General features: G+C 34.4%; 1 protein-coding gene and 2 non-coding genes across 4 annotated transcripts; all 3 read right to left on the minus strand.

The window, feature by feature from the left end:
- Positions 1-10,378: 10,378 nt before the first annotated feature.
- LOC113760527 (glycine-rich domain-containing protein 2) lies at positions 10,379-16,256 on the minus strand. Of its 2 annotated transcripts, XM_027303146.1 has the most exons (8): positions 16,024-16,256; positions 15,797-15,911; positions 15,135-15,515; positions 13,945-14,214; positions 11,599-12,119; positions 11,392-11,516; positions 11,116-11,276; positions 10,379-11,015 (listed from the first exon to the last, which is right to left on the minus strand). In XM_027303146.1, exons 1-8 carry the CDS (start codon positions 16,200-16,202, stop codon positions 10,446-10,448), a joined length of 2,322 nt encoding a protein of 773 aa, XP_027158947.1. In that variant the 5' UTR covers positions 16,203-16,256; the 3' UTR covers positions 10,379-10,445. The 2 variants fall into 2 exon arrangements, with proteins under 2 accessions (XP_027158947.1, XP_027158948.1); XM_027303147.1 differs by lacking the exon at positions 10,379-11,015 and having other exon boundaries at positions 11,186-11,281.
- Positions 16,257-21,105: 4,849 nt separating this feature from the next.
- LOC113764288 lies at positions 21,106-21,192 on the minus strand. The gene has a single exon (XR_003467566.1). It is a non-coding gene; the product is annotated as a small nucleolar RNA snoR53Y (small nucleolar RNA).
- Positions 21,193-21,292: 100 nt separating this feature from the next.
- On the minus strand, positions 21,293-21,402 carry LOC113764280. The gene has a single exon (XR_003467559.1). It is a non-coding gene; the product is annotated as a small nucleolar RNA snoR69Y (small nucleolar RNA).
- Between the last annotated feature and the right edge of the window lie 299 nt (positions 21,403-21,701).

Consider the following 21,701-nt stretch of genomic DNA (forward strand, 5'->3'; position numbering starts at 1 on the left):
GAGAGGGAAGGAGGAGAAGGGGAAGAGAGAGAAAGAGAGGGGAAAAAAGCTGGTTTTTTTAGATTCTTGTAAACAAAAATGTTTTTGAGATTCTTGTAAACAAAAAAGTTGTTAACAAACTTGTCTAATGAAAATAAGGGGAAAAAAAAAAAAAACGGGGTGCCAAGCAAGCCCTTAAGATATGCTAACAATTACTCATTAGGTTACTGTTAACAATAATCCCTTCACAATACTGCAACTGTAGTTATCAATTATTGGATAGGTTTCTAGAAGGGCTCTTTTCCGTAGATTCATTTTCTATACTGCTGGTACGAATAAAAATCATCTTTGCCTCCGTACGGACTAATTAATTAGTCATAACCATAAGTGCGCAACTGGGTTCTTTTTTTATTTTCTCCTACTCTTTTTTTATTTTTTTTCATTTTATATATATTTATATATTTTTTTTTGTTAAGGGGACACGGATAAAAGTAAGGCCATCGTTTAATGGGGTCGGGTCTTCTTAAAAGGGAAACCCGCTATTATTGTAATAGGAAGTGGTTTAGGACAATCTGACCGACAACGTTAAAGAAATTACCATTTGCAGAATAGTTTTATGTTTCTGTTACGTTGTCTTTAATGCTTTTTAATTAAAACTAACCAACAGACAAATGATAATCAAGTCGCTGATTAATGACTGTCCTTATCATTAATTGCTGTGGGGCACTTTGTTCAAATGTTGGACTTGAAAGTTATTAGCGAATTTCAAAGTATATTAATACGAAACTATTAGTGATAAAATGCAATGCAAATATCGTAACTGGGAAAAAAAAGCAATATATAAATTTTTTGTGTGAAGTCATCTAACATCGAAGTAAAATAAATTGTCTTCTTGGACAGTTTTCACTATTGAATAATTACCGCCCCCATAATGGAAGAAACAACATTGAGACTGTCCAAATGTTTTTTTTTTTTTTAATTTACTTCTGCAACTGATGCATAAAAAATCCTTAATCTTTTAAATACCAAAATTCGCAGTTAAATATAAAAAACAAACACAGAGTTTAACGTCATTTTGTTGTTGGAGTGTTGTTGTAAATATCATTTTTTGTTTTTTAAATTCAAAGTGCGTATCAATTAGAGATAATTGGATAATGGTAAATTATGATAGTTGCCATTTGAATGATCGTCTAAATGGATTTGTCTAAATGATAGTTGCCATTTAATCCCTTCTCTCTCTACAGTCTATCCACCCGTTTTCTCTGCCTTTTCTTAGTGAAAGTTTTCTCTCTCCTAATATTTATTAGTGAGAGTTTTATTCTCTCTTACATTGTTGTAGCAGGAGTTTTATTTAGTTTTCTATTATTTTTTTCTCAAATCTAATAGTAATTTTTTCAGATCTATATGTTATATTTGAAATTTCTTAAGTTTTCTCGTCAAATCTTAGTATCATTTTTGAACTTGAATCGGTTGGATAGCAAATCTGATGAAATAAATATATACAGATATTTATAGAGCAACTCGCACAATTGGTCAGATCTCATGGTTTGTGATTTACAATGCAATCCTTCTTATTTTGTAACTCTATTAAATCTTATAATTTTTCAGATCAGATATACCCGTGGTATGTTTTATATATTTTCTGCCATCAGTGTAGTTATTTTCTGTCAAACAAATAGTTTATCAAGCAAATCGTGCTGGACTATTCACAACTACTTTATTAATAATATTGACTTCTAATTTATTAAAAAAATACCATTGTAACATGTGTGAAATACAGAACAAGTTTTCACAATCTTTTTTCCTTCTTCTTTACCATTTTCCATTGATTCATTTCATTTTTCAAAGCATACCAAAATTGGCCAGGCATTTGAAATGGGCGAGAGACCAATAATGTAATCTTAAACGTATGCAATACAAACCTGCCGATCACAATAAACTGTTCATTCGTTTTGGTGGTTTTTCAATAACAAGGTCTTTTCCCTTTGGTTCCCTCATTATCTTGCCTATACTAATGCAGCTAAGTCCTTGAAAAGCTTGAGTCCATGTCCATTGTACTCAAGAATTTAAATTCCACAAAAATTCTTTCTTAATCGACGACAATCTTGAAACACCCACATAAACTGCTGGCCATATTCCTCGCAACTAAAGATTCAAAGCCCCACATCAAAACTTTATATCTAAGTCACAAAAAATATTTTTTGAACCTATCTAATAATGTAGATATCTTAATAATCAAAAGATTTATGGTGGCGAAAATGGTGTTATACAATTCTACAATGATCCTTGACACGTATAAGGTATAACATGAGTGTTCTAGAGAAGTTTTCGACTTTTTCGCAGTCAAATGTTTTGCCATTCATCATCTTTTCAAGACTTCGTAAACTAATAATAATATATGTTTTCCTGTGGCCTGTTTCAGCTCAAGGTTGGCGGTGAACAAAGAAATTCAATGGCGCAGATTCATCGACCCAAAGAAAGAAGAAACAGTTGCCAGACGCCCTAATAATTAAATATGCACTGCAACGTTGAAAAATAAGCTGTTAATGTGTGATGATACGAGTACATATTTGATGTCTCAACTTTGTCAAATTCATGGAACCTGTATGATGTACGTAATGATCGACCGTACACTTGAATTCTTTATTCGAATTTGAGGGAATCATGTCCAACATTTGTGACCAACCCTATCAACTTGTTCTTCAAGGAGAGCATCAAAGTGCCCACTTTGGACCTTGGGTGCCTTGTAATGCACTACCAAGGAATTTTATATGCTACGATAGCCTTCGTGTTGTATTGTTTTGCCAAAAGTATCTCTCATTTTCGTTATCAGTAAATGGTGGTAGTGGTCTAGTTTGGTTGATGGAGAACTGGGGTCAGATTTGAGCAATAACAAAAAGCGATTAGAAAACGTGTATCTGTGATGCAAACAAATATTTATAACTAGAAATACAAACATTAATTTGGCAGGCATGTATAGGCCAAGAGATCATACGTGTTTTCTCGACCTTATAATTACTTTGGATTTAATTTGAACAAAAATGTCTATCCAATCACTTGTAGTTATCCCACATCGGTTTTGGGGTGAGGTTTGGTTGGATAGTTAAGTCCCTGGGTTGGCTCCAAGAGTTGCCGGCTTTTGGAGTTCAATCTGGGATTAGGTTTAATTAATTCAACGAAAAGTCATTTACTGGAGTTAGAAAAAAAAATCACTTGAAGCTATACAGAAAAAGTTCTGTCATTAATTTCAGTTTTCTTTCCCTATAAAAGGTTTGCTTTTGAACAATCATGTAACGCATTGCCAAGAGAGTGACATGATTTTTTGGCCCCTCAGCAGGACAACAATTTTGTTTGAAAGAAGATGAAGGACAATTCTTTTAGATTGTAACATGGTTTTGGAAATCATGTATCAAGTTATTATGGAACTTATAAGTGTCTGAACTGAAAGTTACTACATTATGTCAATGAGTTTAATAGTAGGTTACTAGGTAGTGTTAATGCATTAACAATTTGACACTCGTTAAGAGCGTTTCAGGTTTTAGTTTCTTTAAAAAATGTAATTAAGTTGGAAAAGTAACAAAATGTCAGAGTTGCAATAATTGTAATTATATATATTCATACACTAAATTAGGTGTAATTTAAGTATGTTAATGATTTTGTTAATGATTTTCATTGATCTCCGCTAAAAAAATCACTTCACAAAACTGCAAGTGTGGTTATCAATTATTTGGATAGGTTTCTACTTTCTAGAAAGGTTCTTTTATGAATAAAAATCATCTTTGATTGAGTACGGATTAATTTTCTATACACTGACAGTGTACGCTTTTACCATTGGATGTATGATACATAATTCGAGTTTAAATTTGAAACTCAAAATTTGTATATGTGTCGTACATCCAACTGTAATAGTGTATATACTTTTAATATATATAAGATTTATTCTTAATTAATTAGTCAAAATTACTCTGTTTGGATTGTAAATTATTTGAGATATTTTTACCGTAGCACTTTTTGTAATGTGATGTATGTGAGATAAAAAGGTAATTGAGAAGATAAAAAGGTATGTTGGAAATTGTAATGGTGATGTAAACAAATAAATTCTGACAAATAATCCTCTATCCAAACAACTGGGTTCTTTTTAATTTTCTCTTACCTTCTTTTTTGTTTTTTAAGGGGGCAAGGACAAAAGTAATAGCCTTTCTAGTTTTTTTTTTTTTTTTTTTTTTGTCAATCGTCAACCCTACTCCTATTTCTACTCTATTCTAACCTAACTAGAGGGGAGACCCAACTGGACCTATGGGGGGACCGATGGGAACAGAACCACCACCAGACCAGATGGGTGCACCACGCACCCATCTGGATTTTTTGAAGAACCCCAACTGTGGCAAATTGGTGGGAGGCAAGGTTCGAACCCTTGCCTCCCACCCCACCAAAGCCTTAAAGGCTTGGTGGTGGCCATCAGCCTAAGGCTGATGGTTTAATAGCCTTTCTAGTTGCTGAATACTTTTTTGTTTGTGGGGTTTTGCGGCTACTCAAATGGGACTGGGAATCCCACAATTATTGTACAGGAAGCGGTTTAGGACAATCTGACCTACAACATTAAAGAACTTTCTAGTTGCTGAATACTTTCCGGAATGTTGTCTTTTAAGGCTTTAAATTAAACTAACCAACAAATGATAATCGAGTCACTGCTTCATGAATGTCCAGTGTCCTTATCGTTAATTGCTATGGGGTACTTTGCTCAAATCTGGGACTTATAAAGTAATTAGCGAATTTCAAAATATATTAATACAACTATTAGTGATAAATAGCTATGCAAATTACGTAACATGTATAAGAATTTCCACAAATAATTAGTGCTCCTATTTAATGGAAGAAACAACATTGGGAATCCAAATATTATTTTTCATTTACTTCTGCAACTGATACATAAAAACCTTATACTCCCTCCGTCCCACTTTGACAGTTCTGGTTCTTTTTTTACACAGTTTAAGAAAAAGTAGTTAATTTTGTTGGAACAATCAATTTAGGTAGCTATTTTCCTAAAATACCCTCACATTAATTAGAGTACAATTTTATGAGAACTTGAATTGATGGTAAAAAAGGAATAAACTCTCATTAAATGGGGTAGGTTTATAGTAAAAACAACTTACATTGAATAAGGGTATTTTAGAAAAATTAAAATGCAACTATATTCTTCAATCGGAAAGTGGACTACAATTTGGGACAGACGAAAAAGGAAAACAGGACTATCAAAGTGGGACGGAGGGAGTATTCTTTTAAGTACCAGAATTCACAGTTAAAACAAAAAAAACATAGAATTTAACATCATTTTCCACTAATTGATTTCACTTTTCAAAGCAAACCCAAATTCGCCAAGCATTTGAAATGGGTGAGAGACCAATTATGTAATCTTGGACTAATACAATACAAACCTACTAATCATAATGAACTATTTATTGGTCTTGTAGTTTTCCAATGACAAGTTTTTTCCCCCTGGCTGCCTCATTATCTTGCCCCTATTAATGTAGAAATGTCCTTCAAAAGCCTGAGTACATTAAACTCATGAACTCAACTTGCTACCATCCTTTCTTTAACTCATGAATGAGAATTAAGTATTTTTGGAAACATTCTCATCCTCTCCTTTTCTTTCCTTTTTTCAGAAGGTCTTCCTCCTTCGAAGGGAGACTATCATGGTCTTCTTTCCATAGATTTCGTATTATTTTAATCTTTAATAAAGTCTTTCCTAAATTTTCTTTGTGAGAACTCTCTGTGTTTTTAAGGATTTCTAATGAGAATTTTATGTTTATCTTAATGGTTTATTTCAGATCTTGTCGCCAAATTTGATTTTTTTTTTAAATTTTGGATCTTACTCAACAAATCTCATCATCATTATGGAAATTTAAAATTATTGATTAGTAGATTTGATGATTGTGACATGGACGGAAGGGAATTACAGTGATTTATCTTATTAGTAGACAACTTAAAATTTTTCTGTATATTTTAGATCTATTGAAAAAAAAAATTAAAATCTGTTGTATATCAGTTAAATTGCAGATATGATCTATTATTTCTAGTACATAACAATGTAAATCAAATTGCGTTAGACGATTTTCAACAATTGATTAATAAAATTTTCTTTTATTAAAAAACATACAACCATTCTTTTTAATGGACGACAATTTTGAAGCATCGATGTGAACAGGTGACCATATTCCTTGAACTTAAACTTCATAGCCCTACATCAAAATCTTACATAGTGGCTACGATTTTTGAACCTATCTAATTCTAATGTAGACATCTTTAAAATAAAAAAAGTTGCCGTGGGGAAAATGATACAATAGAATTCGTCGATGATCCTTGACCCGCATAAGGTAGGTATAACATGAGTGATCCAGAGAAGCTTTCGACTTGTCGCAGTCAAACGTTTTGTCATTCATTACGAAACTGATAACAGATGTTCTCTTGTGGTCTGTATATCAGCACATGGATGGTGGTGAACACAAAAACTCAATGCGCAGATTCATCGATCCAAAGACCAAAAAACATTTTCCGGATGCCAGAATTAAACATGCACCACAACAAAATTGAAAAATGATGAATTGAAATTCTTTTTATATTAACACGATAATTCTTATTTTACTCCAACTCCTCTTCTACATTAAGAGAAAAGGAATAGACCCAAAAGGGTCGATGAGAATCAGAAAGGACTAAATCATCACTAAGCTTGATGGGTGTCTTTCAAAAAAATTTGAATAAAAATGCAAGTACAGGAGATTTCATTCCTAGGGATGGCAATTGATCGACGCCCGTCCCACGCCGCAGGGCTAATGGGACTGGATGGTAGGGGAAATTTTTTTCCCCATTAAAAAATGGGATGGGGAGCGGGAGAGTATACCCCCACTCCATTCCTTGCTGTGCCACCTGTTAAAAAAAATTAAATATATATGTGTGTGTATAAAATTGGGGAGCGGGAAAGTATACCCCCACTCCATTCCCTGTTGTGCCACCTGTTAAAGAAAATTAAATATATATATATGTGTGTGTATAAAATTAGTTACAAACTCATAATAATGATATTATTAGTTATAAGTATTATATAATTTATATTAGTATATATAATATAATTGATATTATCAATTATATTAATAATTATACATGCGTACTAATAGAAATTATTAATTAGTTATACTAAATTTACTGATATATTTATACTAAATTCTTAATTATACTTAATACAATAACACTTTTTTCTCAAAAAAAAAATCAATAATGACTTGTGATTATATTTGTCTCTAAAGTAAAAACTTGATTACTTTAATTTTATTTGTCTCATAATGTTGTTGGATTGTATTCAAATAACTTTTATTTGATTGTTTTTATATATTTCAATTGTGAAATTATATGAACAATGACTTGATGATGTGTTGATATTTAAATACTTAATTTTTACTAAAATTTGACTACAACAAAATTATATAATACATTTTTATTAATCTCGCCGAAAAAGTGAAAAGGAATGGAGACGGGAGGGGAGATTGGTACCTGCACCCAAGGATGTCCCTCCCCGTTTGCCAACTCAGCTGAAATATCCAGACGTGGGGTGATATGAATACATATTGACGGCTCGACTTTGTCAAATTCATGGAACCTATTTGATACACGTAACGATAGACCGTACACTTGGATTCTTTATTCGAATTTAAGGGAATCATGTCCAACATTTGTGACCAACCCTTGTCAACTTGTTCTTCAAGGAGAGCATCCGAGTGCCCACTTTGGACCCTGCTACTTTGTAATGCACTACCTAGGATTTTTCACACTATATACTACAATATCCTTCATGTTATTAGTGTTTTAGCAAATCTAATTCCCATTTCGATTTTCCTTGCCTGTAAATGTTGCTCGTGGTCTAGCTTGGTTGATGGAGAACTGGGGTAAGCATTTTAAATGGATGTAGGTTTGGTCAGTCCTAAAAAAAATCTTGGGAGAAGTTTGTATTATATCACCTTATATCTTGAGTAGTATCAAAGATGAGAGTCGGTGAAATATCTGTTTGATTGAAAAAGTATGATTCATATAACGATGCATTACTCCAATCACATTATATCTTGAGTAGGCCTGTTATCATCTAATTAATCCTGCTTTTCCTGTTGGTCCCTCCTACACCAACAAAAGTTAATCCTCAGAATATGCTTCACTACTTGAGTAGATATATGGTGCTACAAATTTTTTAAAAACTTTAGCTACAGTCATCTCAAAATTTTTTTCAAAGTTTTTAAACTATATATTTCAAAATATTAAAAAAAAATACATTTCAAAAATTTTTTAAAAAACTTCTACAGTAAGTTACAGTAAAATTTTAGACAAACACCCAAAAAACTCACCTTCCAAACGAGCTGGTAATAGTACATGTGATAATTGTGTCATTCTGGTATAACTTTAGAGTGGAAGAAAGTTGCTTCCACCCACATTTAACTCGGTTCAGGTTGATTCTGTCTAGTTCGATCTAATTGTTGTGATTCATAACTTTTGGTGTAAATTCGTACAACTTTAATTTAACTGTGAATTAGTTGTACGAGTGGATAACATTCACAGTTATACCAAAATTGTACCATTTTACACCAAATGTTTTAAAAATTACATAATTGGATGGAATTGAACAGAAGTTCAACCGGACAGGCTCCGAATGGTCGAACCATATTTAGCTACCCTTTTCGGAGCTAGCGGCCCCAATTATGAACGCAAGTATTCTTATTTTGTGAAGGAAGAATAAGAACAACTAAAAACTTGTAAGAAGGGAAAACAAAGAGAACGAAATGTGTTACTTTGTGAAAAGGCTCAACTAGGAAGACTGTGAATTAACAGTACCTTTAGTGGATCGGATTTTTTTTTTTTATGGAAATTTTTTTGAGATTTTTTAAGGTTAATTTTTTTTATACAATGTTACTGTATAAATTTTTAACACTAGTAGATTTATGTCATACAACATAATATGAATTCAAATCATGCACATGTGACATACATCCAAAACTGCTAGTGTAATAAAATCACCACACCGTTAGTGCATAAAAAGTTAATCCATTTTTTAAATACATTTTTTAGCTACCTTTTCATTTTTTTCATACATATTTTTATCTATCATACATCATATCACAAAAAATATTATTAATAAATGAAGAAAGACGGTTCAAAAAAATTGAAAAAAGATTTTTTGCAAATAATCTTCACTCCAAATACAATTAGATATATTAATTTCACGTAGGCTCACTTGTATCTATGCCTCCTCATTTTTGGACTGTGGTCCAATTAACGGTCAAAGCCCATAAAACCAATAATATCCACAAGCTATATGGATTGAATTTTTGACGGCTGCTTGGAGATTAGGCTTTAGGAGGAAGGTTTCGGGGTAAGGTCAGATCCATTTCCGTAACGCTAAAGAAAAAAATAAATAAATAAAATTCCAGTTTCTATTAGAAAAACTTTATCTAGATTTGGACTAACTGCTTGACAAACCGGCTTAAAATTCCACTTTGCACCCTTTAACTTGCATACTTTTTTCACTTTGCACCCCATTTTAATTTTGGACACATTGCATCCTCAACTATTGAATTTGAATCTACCCTATTTCAATCCAATTGATAACTCCATCACCAAAATTAACAAAATAAAAGACATTTTGGTCACAATGCACACGTCATTTTGGTCAAAGGAGGGCAACCTTCCCACCACAAAATTTTCATCATCTTGTACGGACATAAAAGTCATACTCGCTCATCGTGTGCATTGTCTTTTATTCTATTAATTTTGATGATGGAATTATCAATTGGACCGAAATGTGATAGATCCAATAGTTAAGGGTGTACTGTGTTCAAAATTAGAATTAGAGGTGCAAAGTGAGAAAAAGTGTACAAGTTGGGGTTAAAAAGTGGAATTAAGCCTAACAAACCTAATAGTTTGGGAGGTTTGGATTGGCGTGGTAAGGTGGGAGAAATTATCCTAAATACAAGACTATCCACTCACCCAAAAAAAAAAAAGTTTGTCTTTATCCAATGGAGTACTGCTAATTGAACAAATAAGAATCTCAAAATATTAATTGTATTTGATATAAAACTAGTGAGCTCGAGAACATTTTTATTTGTCTACTAGGCTTGCCAAATTATTGATTTGACTGTGATAAAATTCTTAGAAAAATTTTATCTTAATTTTATCATTAAGAAATCACATCATCAATAGGAAAATTCTATTTATCTCATGATTGATTAGGTGCAATGGGGAGTTCTCAGCATAGAACTTTGTACGAGGCTACTGCTTTAGGTAATGTCCATCTGAAGGTGCTGGTAACATTTCTAAAATCTCAACGAAGTACTAATTAAGGGAAAACTAGGAGTTAGAAAAGAAAAAAAAGGTCCTCAAATCCTTTGAATCACCTTTCAAATCCTGGTATGAATTTTCCATGTCAACTGTTACAGTTTTTTCAGGGCAAAGACGCCTCCCTTGTACAGCTTATCCCCACCTTCTGCTGGTGAGTGGTTGAGATTCATAGCTGATGGCCTTGTCATATCATCCATCGTTTTGGAAGCCACTACTGTCTCGGCATTCCAATACCAGGGTTGAAGGTAAGGTGAAGAAATAGATGGAGAATATGAAGAGGGATGTAGCATTATTGATCCCCAGTCTCTTTCTCCAGGCTTTGGTTCCTTTATCCTCCTCCTGATTAACAAGCTTCCCACGTCTTCTTTTTTCATTTCCGATATGCTTCTCAATACTGATAAGCAGATAAGAAGTACAAAAACTGCATCTTCTTCAGGCAGTACCTCCACTGCCGGTAGCTTCCAATTTAGAAGAGCAGTTGCTTTTCCAGTTGGCAACTCCTCTGAGAACCGGACCAGTGTTATAAATCCATCTTCTTCTTCTTCTTCTTCTTCTACTTCTTCGTCATCCGTATCGTTTGGTTTTTTGCAGATAGAAGAGTCTGAGGCTGATGATGACTTCTTGACTTGATACTGCATCTTCCTCCCTTTCAGCAACCTTACCTAGAGTACACAGTTGTGATTTGTTATTTTGCATCGTTTGATAAATGCATGTTCTAGAAAATTGATCTTCAAAAATAGGGAATAAAACTGTAGGCTGTACCATCCTGTCAGTAGGTTCCTTGTTTCTTATGACAAAATTGAAGCCTGAACTGGATGTTGGAGACCCCCAACGTATTAATAGTTCATTTCCTGTTGAGATGTTCCATGAAGCTTGCCACTCCTCAGGTGGTTCTTGAGGTGTTGCAGTGCCTACAACTTTCTCTGCACTAGATGACAATTGCATGTAAAATAAGCACGGAGGTTGAGAGGGAAACAGCATAACTGAAGAACCAAAACAGGTGGAAGCAGTGAGAAAGAGCTACATTAAAGCACATACCAGGGGCTTTGCCAATCGAACTAGCAACGTAGGACCAAGAACCTTCACGAATCTCTATGATCCTGTCCTCCCATTTAACAGCTGAAGGTGTTTCGCCTCCTCTCCTCCAAAATCCTCCTCCCATCCTGGATCATTCTTAATCATTTGAAACTCAGAATATTGAATAAAGCAGACACTAATAAATGACTTCTTTCCGATAGCAATTACCTCATTCGGATGACAAAACACTCTCTTCCTGCATGGTCAAGGACAGTGCGAGACAACCACCGACCAGCCTGAGGCCGATACTCATTCATTCTAAGTATTACATCTGATATCATTGCTCCTGAATCATCTGTGACCCGGTCTGGGACGCATTTCAACAAGTAGGGTGCTTGAACAGGTGGAGTGATTGAAGCATCTGCTTTAACTACTTGATCAATTTCTTTTGACCAAGTTAGAGAGCGTGCACGCAATAAATCATTCCAAAGAAATGCAATGCTACATTGCAGGTTACTTCCTTTAAAGCAACGGCCACCTCTCTGACGAAGTTCAAGTATCGCTCCCTTTGTGCCAAACTCACAGTACAGATGCCAAGCTTTACGCCATGATTCTGATCTAAAGTCTAACAATGGTTTATCTAATTTGAGTTCCTTATGGCATCTAGCCATCCGGAGACGTAGAAATTCATTTGACATCTGTCTCTTCATTGCTCTTGTCTCTCTACTTAGCTTCACGGATATGCAGAACTGCACAGCAGGATAATGGAGCAGTAAGGTGACTTTCACAACTTCCAATACTCCCCATTGGGCTTCCCCCAACCCAAGAAAGAAAATCGGAACACAAAGTTCTACGATATTTTCTGTAAAAGTTAATTGCACTTATATTCTCTAACATATCTCATTACATCTTATTCCTATGCAGTCATGCAGTTGTTTATGTTTTAAGCATTGAATCAATCAGAACAAGATTTAAGTGAACCGAGCATTCAGCATCTTCCTATTGAGTGAATTGAGTGAACCATCAACAGCAAAATATCAAAAATCTTTTGGATTCTTAATAGCTGATGAATGAAAAGATGCCAATGGTTTCTGAAAAGCAAGTCAGAAGAACCTAAAATTAGTTCCTTTGTAGATGTTACACAAATTAGAGTGGCAGTTAATCTCAAAAATCAAAATTGTGCCATTGACATCCTTCGAAGCCTAATGTAAGTAGAGAATCACAAGCTTTTTTCTGCATTAAAAAGATCCAATTTTGGGGTTTCACCATAATTAGATACTTTGAAGAGGGGATATGAAGTTCAGCTAGCAAGTTAATCCTAAGTTAATTAAATAAGAAAACATGATTGTCCTAAGAGTGTTCCTTTGTATTTATTTCATATCTCTAAGTTGGAAAGAGCCAACAACTGACACCAATGGTAAACTACTTGGTACTTCTCTGTAAGACAAAGAAAGGCTTAATGACAAGGGCCACTGTACTGTCTTAGGCAGATGATGCCAATTGGAACATGAACATATAGTGCATAATTTCACATTTTTGGGGGGGAAGGAAAAAGTGAAGAGAGTAACTGTTAACCTATTCTGTCTCAAGATGTACAAGTTGCTAGAAGATTAGAAGAACTAGCACGAGTGAATACACCTTAAAGGCTAGATGTACATGAGACTCATTCGAATGGAATTTCAACATGTCAAGACGAGTCCAAAGGTTCCTTTTAGATGTTTGTAAATTACTACTTATCAGAGTCAATATATGTCAAGGAGTTGAATACAGTTACCATTTGTTGCATTTATTGTAGACATGTTGTATCAAATCATTTCATCTAAAACTTCTAGACGTTTTACCACTTGATAAGCAGACAATTTGCTAATCTTCAACAACCAAGTTACCCATGCAAATTCAGTTTCAGGGTTTAGTCCAGGCACTGAACTAGGATCTTTTCTGTCCCTAAACCAAAAATATGTTTAATTTGTCAAAGCTGGAAAATTTTGGGATCAAGAAGAAAAATCTAGGTAAATGGACAACTGCCCTTGCACCAGACAAGAGCAAATGCAGTGAATTCTGCTGTGCAGCATCTGCCCAAAAAAAGTGAGCGGTTCCAACTCCCAAGCCTTCTTGAATCCCAAGTTGGTCTCACATGACACATAAAATCTTTTAGCTTTTAAAATATTGAATTCTTGAACAGATATCTTGACCGTGATTAAAGACTTGATGAAAGTTCGATCAAGCTGGAGCGTGGTGGATCATATGTCACCACTCACATGTTCTTTAGACCTGACTTGTACAAATTTGTTGCATGTACATGTGAAGGAATAATTAATTATAGGAGCTATATTAATCTAATTACATGTTCAACACTATTAGACCAACTTGCTAATTAAAGAAGTACCAACTGAAAGAATCAACCACCTAATATGGACACTGCCAACTAATAAATAGAAAAGGTGATATAGAAAGGGCCAATCCTAGACAAAGCACTCAAACAACTTGGTTAATGTTAAATCATGACTCACAGTTTCCTTGATCTTTCCTTTTTCTTTTTCCATGTTACAAAGTGCTAAAGCTAAAGGAACTAACCTCAAGCAAGAGCCTTGGCACCAAAGACCTGTACTTTGTATTAACATCCGTGTCTGAGGCATCCCAATAAAAAGGTGGTTTGACATGAACAGCCCTCCCAATGGCTGAACCACCAGCTTTCTCATATGGTCGATCAAATATTTCCTCCCACATGTTTTTCGCTTCTTCTATCGCTCCTTCCTTTACATTCACATCATCCCATGCTCCATGTACCTTTTCAATATGCCCTTCCAACTCCTTAGTGTCTTGAGCATATACTGTAGGATAGCTCTAACAAATTGAATGGCAAAAATAAATAAACAAAATGTGATAGATTATGTGAAGCACATATCAAAATTTGCACGAGTTCACGTATCTAGAGAGATTATTGTTTAGCGTTTAGGGCATATATTCTCTTCTTATCTTAGGACACCCATTCTTGTAAGCTTAAAGACAATATAGCAGGTTTGGGGCTCAACAAACTACTGATTGAGACTTCTGGTGTTTTGTAGCAGATGCAAACAGTGAAGTATATCGCTGTACAAAATGTTCTTGTTTTCACTACATTATGAATCTAGACTGCAGTTCAAATTGTGTGGCTACATTTTCCAGCCATGGATTCACCCGTCAAAAATTAGTAGGGCTAATTGACAGGTAGATTGGTGGGAGCTCCAATCCTTACTATACTGTCAGTCTTCCACTTGTGGTACTGGATGTCGAGATTTACTTTAGTGATCAGAACATTACTTCCAACTCTGAGGCAACATAATTGGCCTATCTTGAGTACTCTTAAGCACAATATTAAAGTAATGTCTACTAACTTTTAGACAATTATCATAAACCAGTAAATTAAGCCATCTTCTACTGTTTCTGACCCAGTCATCAAGAAGTATGCTTCATTTGCCCTCATGCCCCACCACAGACCCCAAACAAGAAAAAAAAACATACTTAGAAAAGGGCAGGAGGATGGAAAAGAAAAAGGCTGCAGCACCACTTGTTACTTGATAGTGCAAAAACCTAAAAAGTAGGGATTTTCTGTGGAGGAAGTATGAGTCAGACTGAAGCAAAGAAAGAATGTATATTTGCTAGAACCAAAAGACCACCATGAATTTCAGAATAGCTCCATTTCCATTTGCCAGGCAAACCATGTAGATGTAGGTAAACCAGAAAGCTGGGAAAACAAAGAATGAAAAATAAATGTGGTCACCTACCTGATGAGTCAGCCACATAAGTAGAACATCTGAAGGGGGCACCAATAGAGAGCACCTCTCGGAAATTCTGTTCAAACTGTACAGAAAGCCTTTATAGCTTTGTCTTGCTGCAATCAGATAGACAACCTCTGACCTGTATGGCTCATTAAATATGGTGTATAAATATCTCTGCTTAGACACTTGATCCAGAAGATCTTCATTTATAACACAAGGCTTCTCCAAATTTAACTCAAATTCACTCTCAAAAGGCTCGGATGGATATCTGTATTCCCAAATTTCTTTGCATCTGTTCAGTGCATACTCTTCATTTTCTTCATCAAAGATCGCTGCTTTCCCAATTAACTTCGAGAACCTTGACTTGCAATATTCTCTGTAACTGACCTGGAACGGAATTCAGAAAATAAGCATTATCGGTATAATCTTCGATGCAACCTTACTTCAATTTGATCAAGAATGAACTTTATTTAACCCCAAAAAATTTAACTTGGATTGAGTACATAAATTTGATGATTTTAGCTTCAGAACACCTCTGTCTAGTGCATTTTTTTTCTCGACTGTTAAGTGCAATATCATTCTTTTAGTCTTAACTTGAATTTCACAATCACAAGGGGAAAATTCTGAATCTTTGTGGTGCAGCTAAAGCCATTAAATGAAAAACTTACCGGATTCAAGGTGTGACAGAACCAAATCCATTCAACATCAAGTGGAGGAAGGACCATAGGAGGAGTTGAACCGACTGTGAGATCAGAGATGAGAGGCATCCAAAGCTGATCATATCTAAACATTTAAACCATCAAAATTTCCATCAGACGATAATTTTTTGCTAAACTAAACCACACCCAGATGAGTTTAGCTGCTAATAAATCATCCCAAATCAAGAAATCAGTACCTTCTGATGGATTCAAGAATGCTGGGTTTCTGGTGAAGCCAGTAAGAGTCATCCACCAGTCTCAAGAACCCAAGATTATGCCTTGCAGCAGCTACAAGATCCACACTTAGTTTCACAGTTTCCTCCTCCGATATCTGACTTAGGCTCCTGATTGATCCAACATCGTCTGAAACTGACATTGCTTACCAAATTCTTCACATGCCTTCGGACACAGCACCCTATTTGTTCAACTCAACAAATCCATGACATCCTCTTGAAAAGCATGCTGCATGAGCGCACACAAAAGTAGTAAAAGAACTCGGCACGTGGTACATTTACATTTGATTCAACTATAGATTGTACTACTGATGGGACCAGAAAAGACAAGACCATTCATTGGTTCCAAGATGTAGTCAATTGGGTCATCAAAGGTTGTAAATTTCAATTTGTTCCTAGTAATGTGCAATGTGGAGTGCAAATTTCATAATAGTATAAGCTTATTCTTTGTAACACTGTTCTTTCCTTCTTCTTTTTTTTTTTTTTGGTATGTGGAAACAAAAAAGATGATGAAAATAGTGGAGGCATGTATCAACGAAAAATATCCCATTATATTATATGATTGCATGATGCAATGTTTTAATTAAATTATCTAGTAGCAGTTGAGAATTTGCCATGGACATTAACGTTAGAATTGATTGAATCATGTTAAAATTGCAACAAATCTGTTAAATTAACATTATCCCCATTCTTGTGTGTTGTATTTGTAGTATTATATGATGCATAATTTCGGTGGAATGTTCATCCGATTCAACAAAGAAATAACAGGTGTTGCATCCTCCATCAACGTTATGAGATGATAAATGTATTTTTGTACAATGATGAGTCTTCGGTAAAGTATATGGTTGCTTTTCTTGACCTACTCTCTATGGTGAGGTGTTCCCTTTTCAATTGAATCTCCCATTCAACGTGGCATAAAAAAATTAGATATTAAAACTACTAGTTGCAAATGACGTTAAATGGAATAATTGACGAGGCAATACATACAATAAAGGCAATATTCTCATTTTACATTAATTAGTGTACTCTTAATGTGTACTACAAAAAAAATGATGAAAAGGGGGCATTATAACTTAAAAAATGATGAAAAATGGGTATTTTAACTTTTTGTTTAAACCTTCCACCCCAAATGCCAGGCATAAAATATAGGATTGGAGTTTTGAACTTGATAACAAGAAAAATTTTAAGAGCCATTTTCTGACCACTTAACCGGTCCTAATGGTTGGGTCATCGTAACATTTGTTATTTTTAAGTTTGGGTTTCTCTAACGGGTGCCTTTGAGGCAATTGTTAACACATCTAGTATTCATCTAATTTATCATATATATATATATATATACATATAGTAACAATTATTATTCTATCTTGCATTTATATACTTTCTCTATTTAATATCATCTACCCTTCCTTGTATTTATTTATTTTTTCTAATTAATCTTATATTTTCAAAAATATAATACTTGAAATATATCTTAACGAGCGTACTATGGGCACTCGTTAGACAAACCATTATAGGTTTAGTGCTATTGAATTGTAATAGTTGTCATGTTCACTATTTGTGAATCAGTTGTTCATTAATTGTATTACTCCAATTATTATGGGTTTCTTGTAATCTTATTAAAAGAATAGAAATGTTATATTAAGCGCCATACGACTTAAATGACAGAAACAAACTAAATAATGGTCCATTTTCTTGATTTTAGGGATTTCTTTATTTATATCTATCGTTTAGGAATGTCGTGATTTTCAATATCTTTTTGTAAATGGACCAAAAAAACAACTTTGTCTTTTTGATAAATGAACACTTCTTAAGAATTTACTAGGCTAATTTGATATTTAGTAGGTCCCTTCTTCAAATCAGGCCAAATGAATTATTCACCAGAAGTTAAGCAAAGACAGGATGAAGAATGTAGAAACTAGGCTAACGAGTAGATGTGGGACAATGCAGCAAAAAACTGATACAAGAAGAATACACAGAGTTCTAAAATGAATCGATTGATTGGTCCCATCCTTTTCACTTTCGCTATTGCACCACTAGGCACAAGGTATCAAACCACTACTGGTAAATCTATGATGATGGGCCAAATTTGGGGTGACGTGTGATCATGATTTTTGCGTCCAAATCTCTACCTCATCATGCGGCTCTTCGCTTCTTTCCGCTTAGCTTTTGGTTGAAAGTGTCCATCTTTCATTGCATCATGTCATAAGAAAAGTTAGGTTAGCAAACTAGCAACCTAATTTAGATTTTCCATATAAATTTTTTTTGAAAAGCATATAGATTGACCTTATAGAATATAAGAACATTCCGCATCATATAGATTTTCCAATGTTTTGAGCTTGGGTTGGGTTAAGCAGCTGTTTGAAAATCCGTTATTTTCTGTCAGCCAAAAAAGTATGTAAATACCTAATTTAGAGGTGGGTTGGATTAGATGCTACGATGGAAGGAATTGAAACAAAAATAAATTTTAAATATTTAACTTACGGTGCAATTGGGAGGAGGGTTGGGTTGAGTAGTACGGGAGGAGGAGGGAGTGTAAGTGAGAGTTTTTGGATTCAAGACCCTCCACTTGCATTTGAAGAAAGAAAATCTTGTGACGCAATTAAGTTCATTATCATAGAAAACAAATGTTCCCGAAAGGTCTACAACTTCCATCAATCCTTCTTTATATCCTATTGGCACAAAATTTTTTTTTTTTTTTGACGAGGGATTATTTGGACAGAAATTTAGACTTTATATGTTTGGGGCTTTTGGGCACTTTATTAACTGAATCATAATACAAAAAGGGACTATTATTAGGGGTGGCAATTTCTGACACGACCCGAAAACACGACACGAACCTAACACGAAATTAATGGGTTTGGGTTGAAGTTTTGGGGGTTCGGGTCGAACCCGATGAACCCGAAAAGAAAACAGGTCGATTTCGGATCAACCGGTGGTGACCTGATATGACCCGATATGACCCGTTTACAAATTAAAAATAATTTAATAAACATAAAAATTATTTTATCTAAGTAAACTAAATCATTCTTTTTTTTTCAAAAGCATTAATTACTTAATTCTAAATGAATTTATTTACCTTGTGTGAAGTTAAAATTATTATATTTGGACAAATAATATAATTCGTTTTAATTTATTTTATATTTGATTTGGGATAAAACAGTTTTACGATGTTTAATTTATTTTGGATTTGATTTGAAATTATTTATTTAAATTTTTATTACTTGATGATGTAATTAATTTTGTGAGAAATTGATTTTATTAGAATTTACAGTGATAAATTAATAAATTAAAATTAATTTTCGGATCATTTTGAATCGACCCGCCAACCCAAAATTTTCGAATTCGTGTCAGATATACTGACCCGTCACGGGTTGACGGGTCGAGTTCGAGTCAACAGATTTTTTGGCGGGTCGGATCAACCTGATTGGTCCCGAATTGCCACCCCTAACTATTATAATGTCAAATTCGACAGTGTAGAAAATTAATTGTTATTTGTCACGTAAGTACTTATCATCACAAAATACAAGTACTTTCTTTAGTGATAACAATTTCACATGCAGTAAGGTAACCTCATCGTACTCAAGAATTGTTTACAGCTTATAGGAGTATTATATAACAATAAACGCAGTGATTAATTTAATAACTCTATGTTGTTGTATGAATCCACATTAATATTTGGAGATGATAAAATACACATAATCAATCAGTATTTCATCAATTCAGATGAGAACATTCATTATTGTCCAAGTTCAAGTGAAAATTTTGGAACTGATTCCCTCCTGCCTTATGACAGAAAATGGATATTCAATGATAGAGAAGTAATAATTCATTGAACTTCAAGAAGAAAACGTCAAGGCCGTTGCCACAACTTAAAACTTTTTTTTTTTTTTTCAGACAATGCCTGTTTAAGATTGATTTTGCGTATACCAAAAAGGGAATTCAATGATGAAGAAGTAATAATTCATTGAACTTGAAGGAGAAAACGCTAAGTACCTGGACAAAATTTAAAACTCTTCAGACAATGCGTATTAGAGATTGTGATTCCATAACTAAATTGACATCTTAACAAAGTGCCTTAAGTAACCAACTAAACTATCTCTAGGTCGAGTGATTGAATTCCAGAAGTAGTTAGCCAAGTTCTCTTTGGGTGTCAATCAAAGAATTGAATCCTTTGACTTTGCACTCGTCTAATCCAATAATGATTATATCCTCGTGACCTAAGTTGGTTCAATTCCTATCAATTCCCCGACCGTCTGATCTAATAATGATTGTATCCTCGTGACCTAAGTTGGTTCAGTGACCTAAGTTGGTTCAATTCCTATCAATTCCCCGACCGTCTGATCCAATAATGATTATATCCTCGTTGGTTCAATTCCTATCAATTACCCGACCACCTAAATGATTCTATTCATCGCTCCCTTCCGGTCGATTCCCTTGACCGAATTAAGACCTCCCTTGAATAGGAGGTTGGTGTAAGAGAAACACAAGAGTAGTATTGAGCCCTCCCTTAGATACACTAACATAGGAGTAACAGTAGGAATAATGTAGCTAAAAAAAAAAATCAGCCTTGAGACCCGTGGATTTCATTATGTTGTTTTTCCCCACTCTTGGTTTTTGTTCTCTCTCTTTCTTTGCTGATCAATTTAAGAATGCTAATTTCATCAATTAAACAAGATAGAAACCAGGTTCAACCAGACGCCCTAGCAATCAAAGGAATTATTCTTTCTTATGGAACTCTAAAGGTTGTCACTCTAGAAGGCTGATATTGACAGAGAGATTTCCAGAGCATCTTTTGACCTTTTGCCCCATCAAAGGTTAACTCAACTTTACACTAAATGGAGAATACCAAGTCAATACGCAGGTAAAAGAGCAGAATTGGTACTGGAAGATATCATTGTACACCAATTTTCCTTATTTCCCTCTGATCAATTATCATGCATTCAAGAAAATCAAGTGTCAAACCCATCATCTTATCCATGTTTCAAGCAAAATTGGACCCCAAAGAAAAAAAAAAGTGAAACAGAAAGTAAACAAAAGGGCTATTCCTGTTCCCTCAGAAAATGATAATTTACAAATTTCAATCAAAAAATGATTCAGAATTAGCATGGTTTGGATAAGAACATCACAGGGAACAAAAGCCCAGTTGTTTAGACTGCAATTCATCAAAACAGAAAATCCCAGATCCTAGGGCAACCTGGAAAATAAAAAGAAGTTAAAACAAAGGATTGAAGAAGCTCAAGCTCAGACAGATGTTGGAAAAAAGTCCATTCCTGGACCTTCTAGTTGGAAGCCAGAAGGCCTCATAATGAGCTGGGATTAACATTTATCATCATAGCATTCTTCCATATATATATATAAAAAAAAAAAAATAAGCAAAGCCTCAGTGGAGGAACATAGAACAAAGGCAGAAACAGAAAAAAGAAAGAAGAAAAAGCTTCAGGTAAAGCACAGATGCAATCGTTGGTGGTTCTATAAACAGAAGCTGGAGAAGAAAACGGAGGGCAGGAGTGGAGAGCTGGAAGGGGATGGCGAAGGATTTTATATTTGAGAAGACAAAAGTTTAGTAGGGATTTAGGGTTTTGGTGTGGGCTTGTGGGTGGTTGCCGTCTGCTAACCTTCAACAGAAGTACTGAAAATCCTCT

The sequence above is a fragment of the Coffea eugenioides genome, chromosome 2 (assembly GCF_003713205.1).
Source record: "Coffea eugenioides isolate CCC68of chromosome 2, Ceug_1.0, whole genome shotgun sequence".
Classification (NCBI taxonomy): domain Eukaryota; kingdom Viridiplantae; phylum Streptophyta; class Magnoliopsida; order Gentianales; family Rubiaceae; genus Coffea; species Coffea eugenioides.

Bases quoted from the DNA above. Each gene is read 5' to 3' on its own strand.
- LOC113760527 (XM_027303146.1), bottom strand. From the start codon at position 16,202: ATGTCAGTTTCAGACGATGTTGGATCAATCAGGAGCCTAAGTCAGATA. The intron at 15,516-15,796 runs GTAAGTTTTTCA...ATTCCGTTCCAG, and splicing joins TCTGTCACACCTTGAATCCG to GTCAGTTACAGAGAATATTG. The intron at 12,120-13,944 runs GTTAGTTCCTTT...CCTGCTGTGCAG, and splicing joins TGCCAAGGCTCTTGCTTGAG to TTCTGCATATCCGTGAAGCT.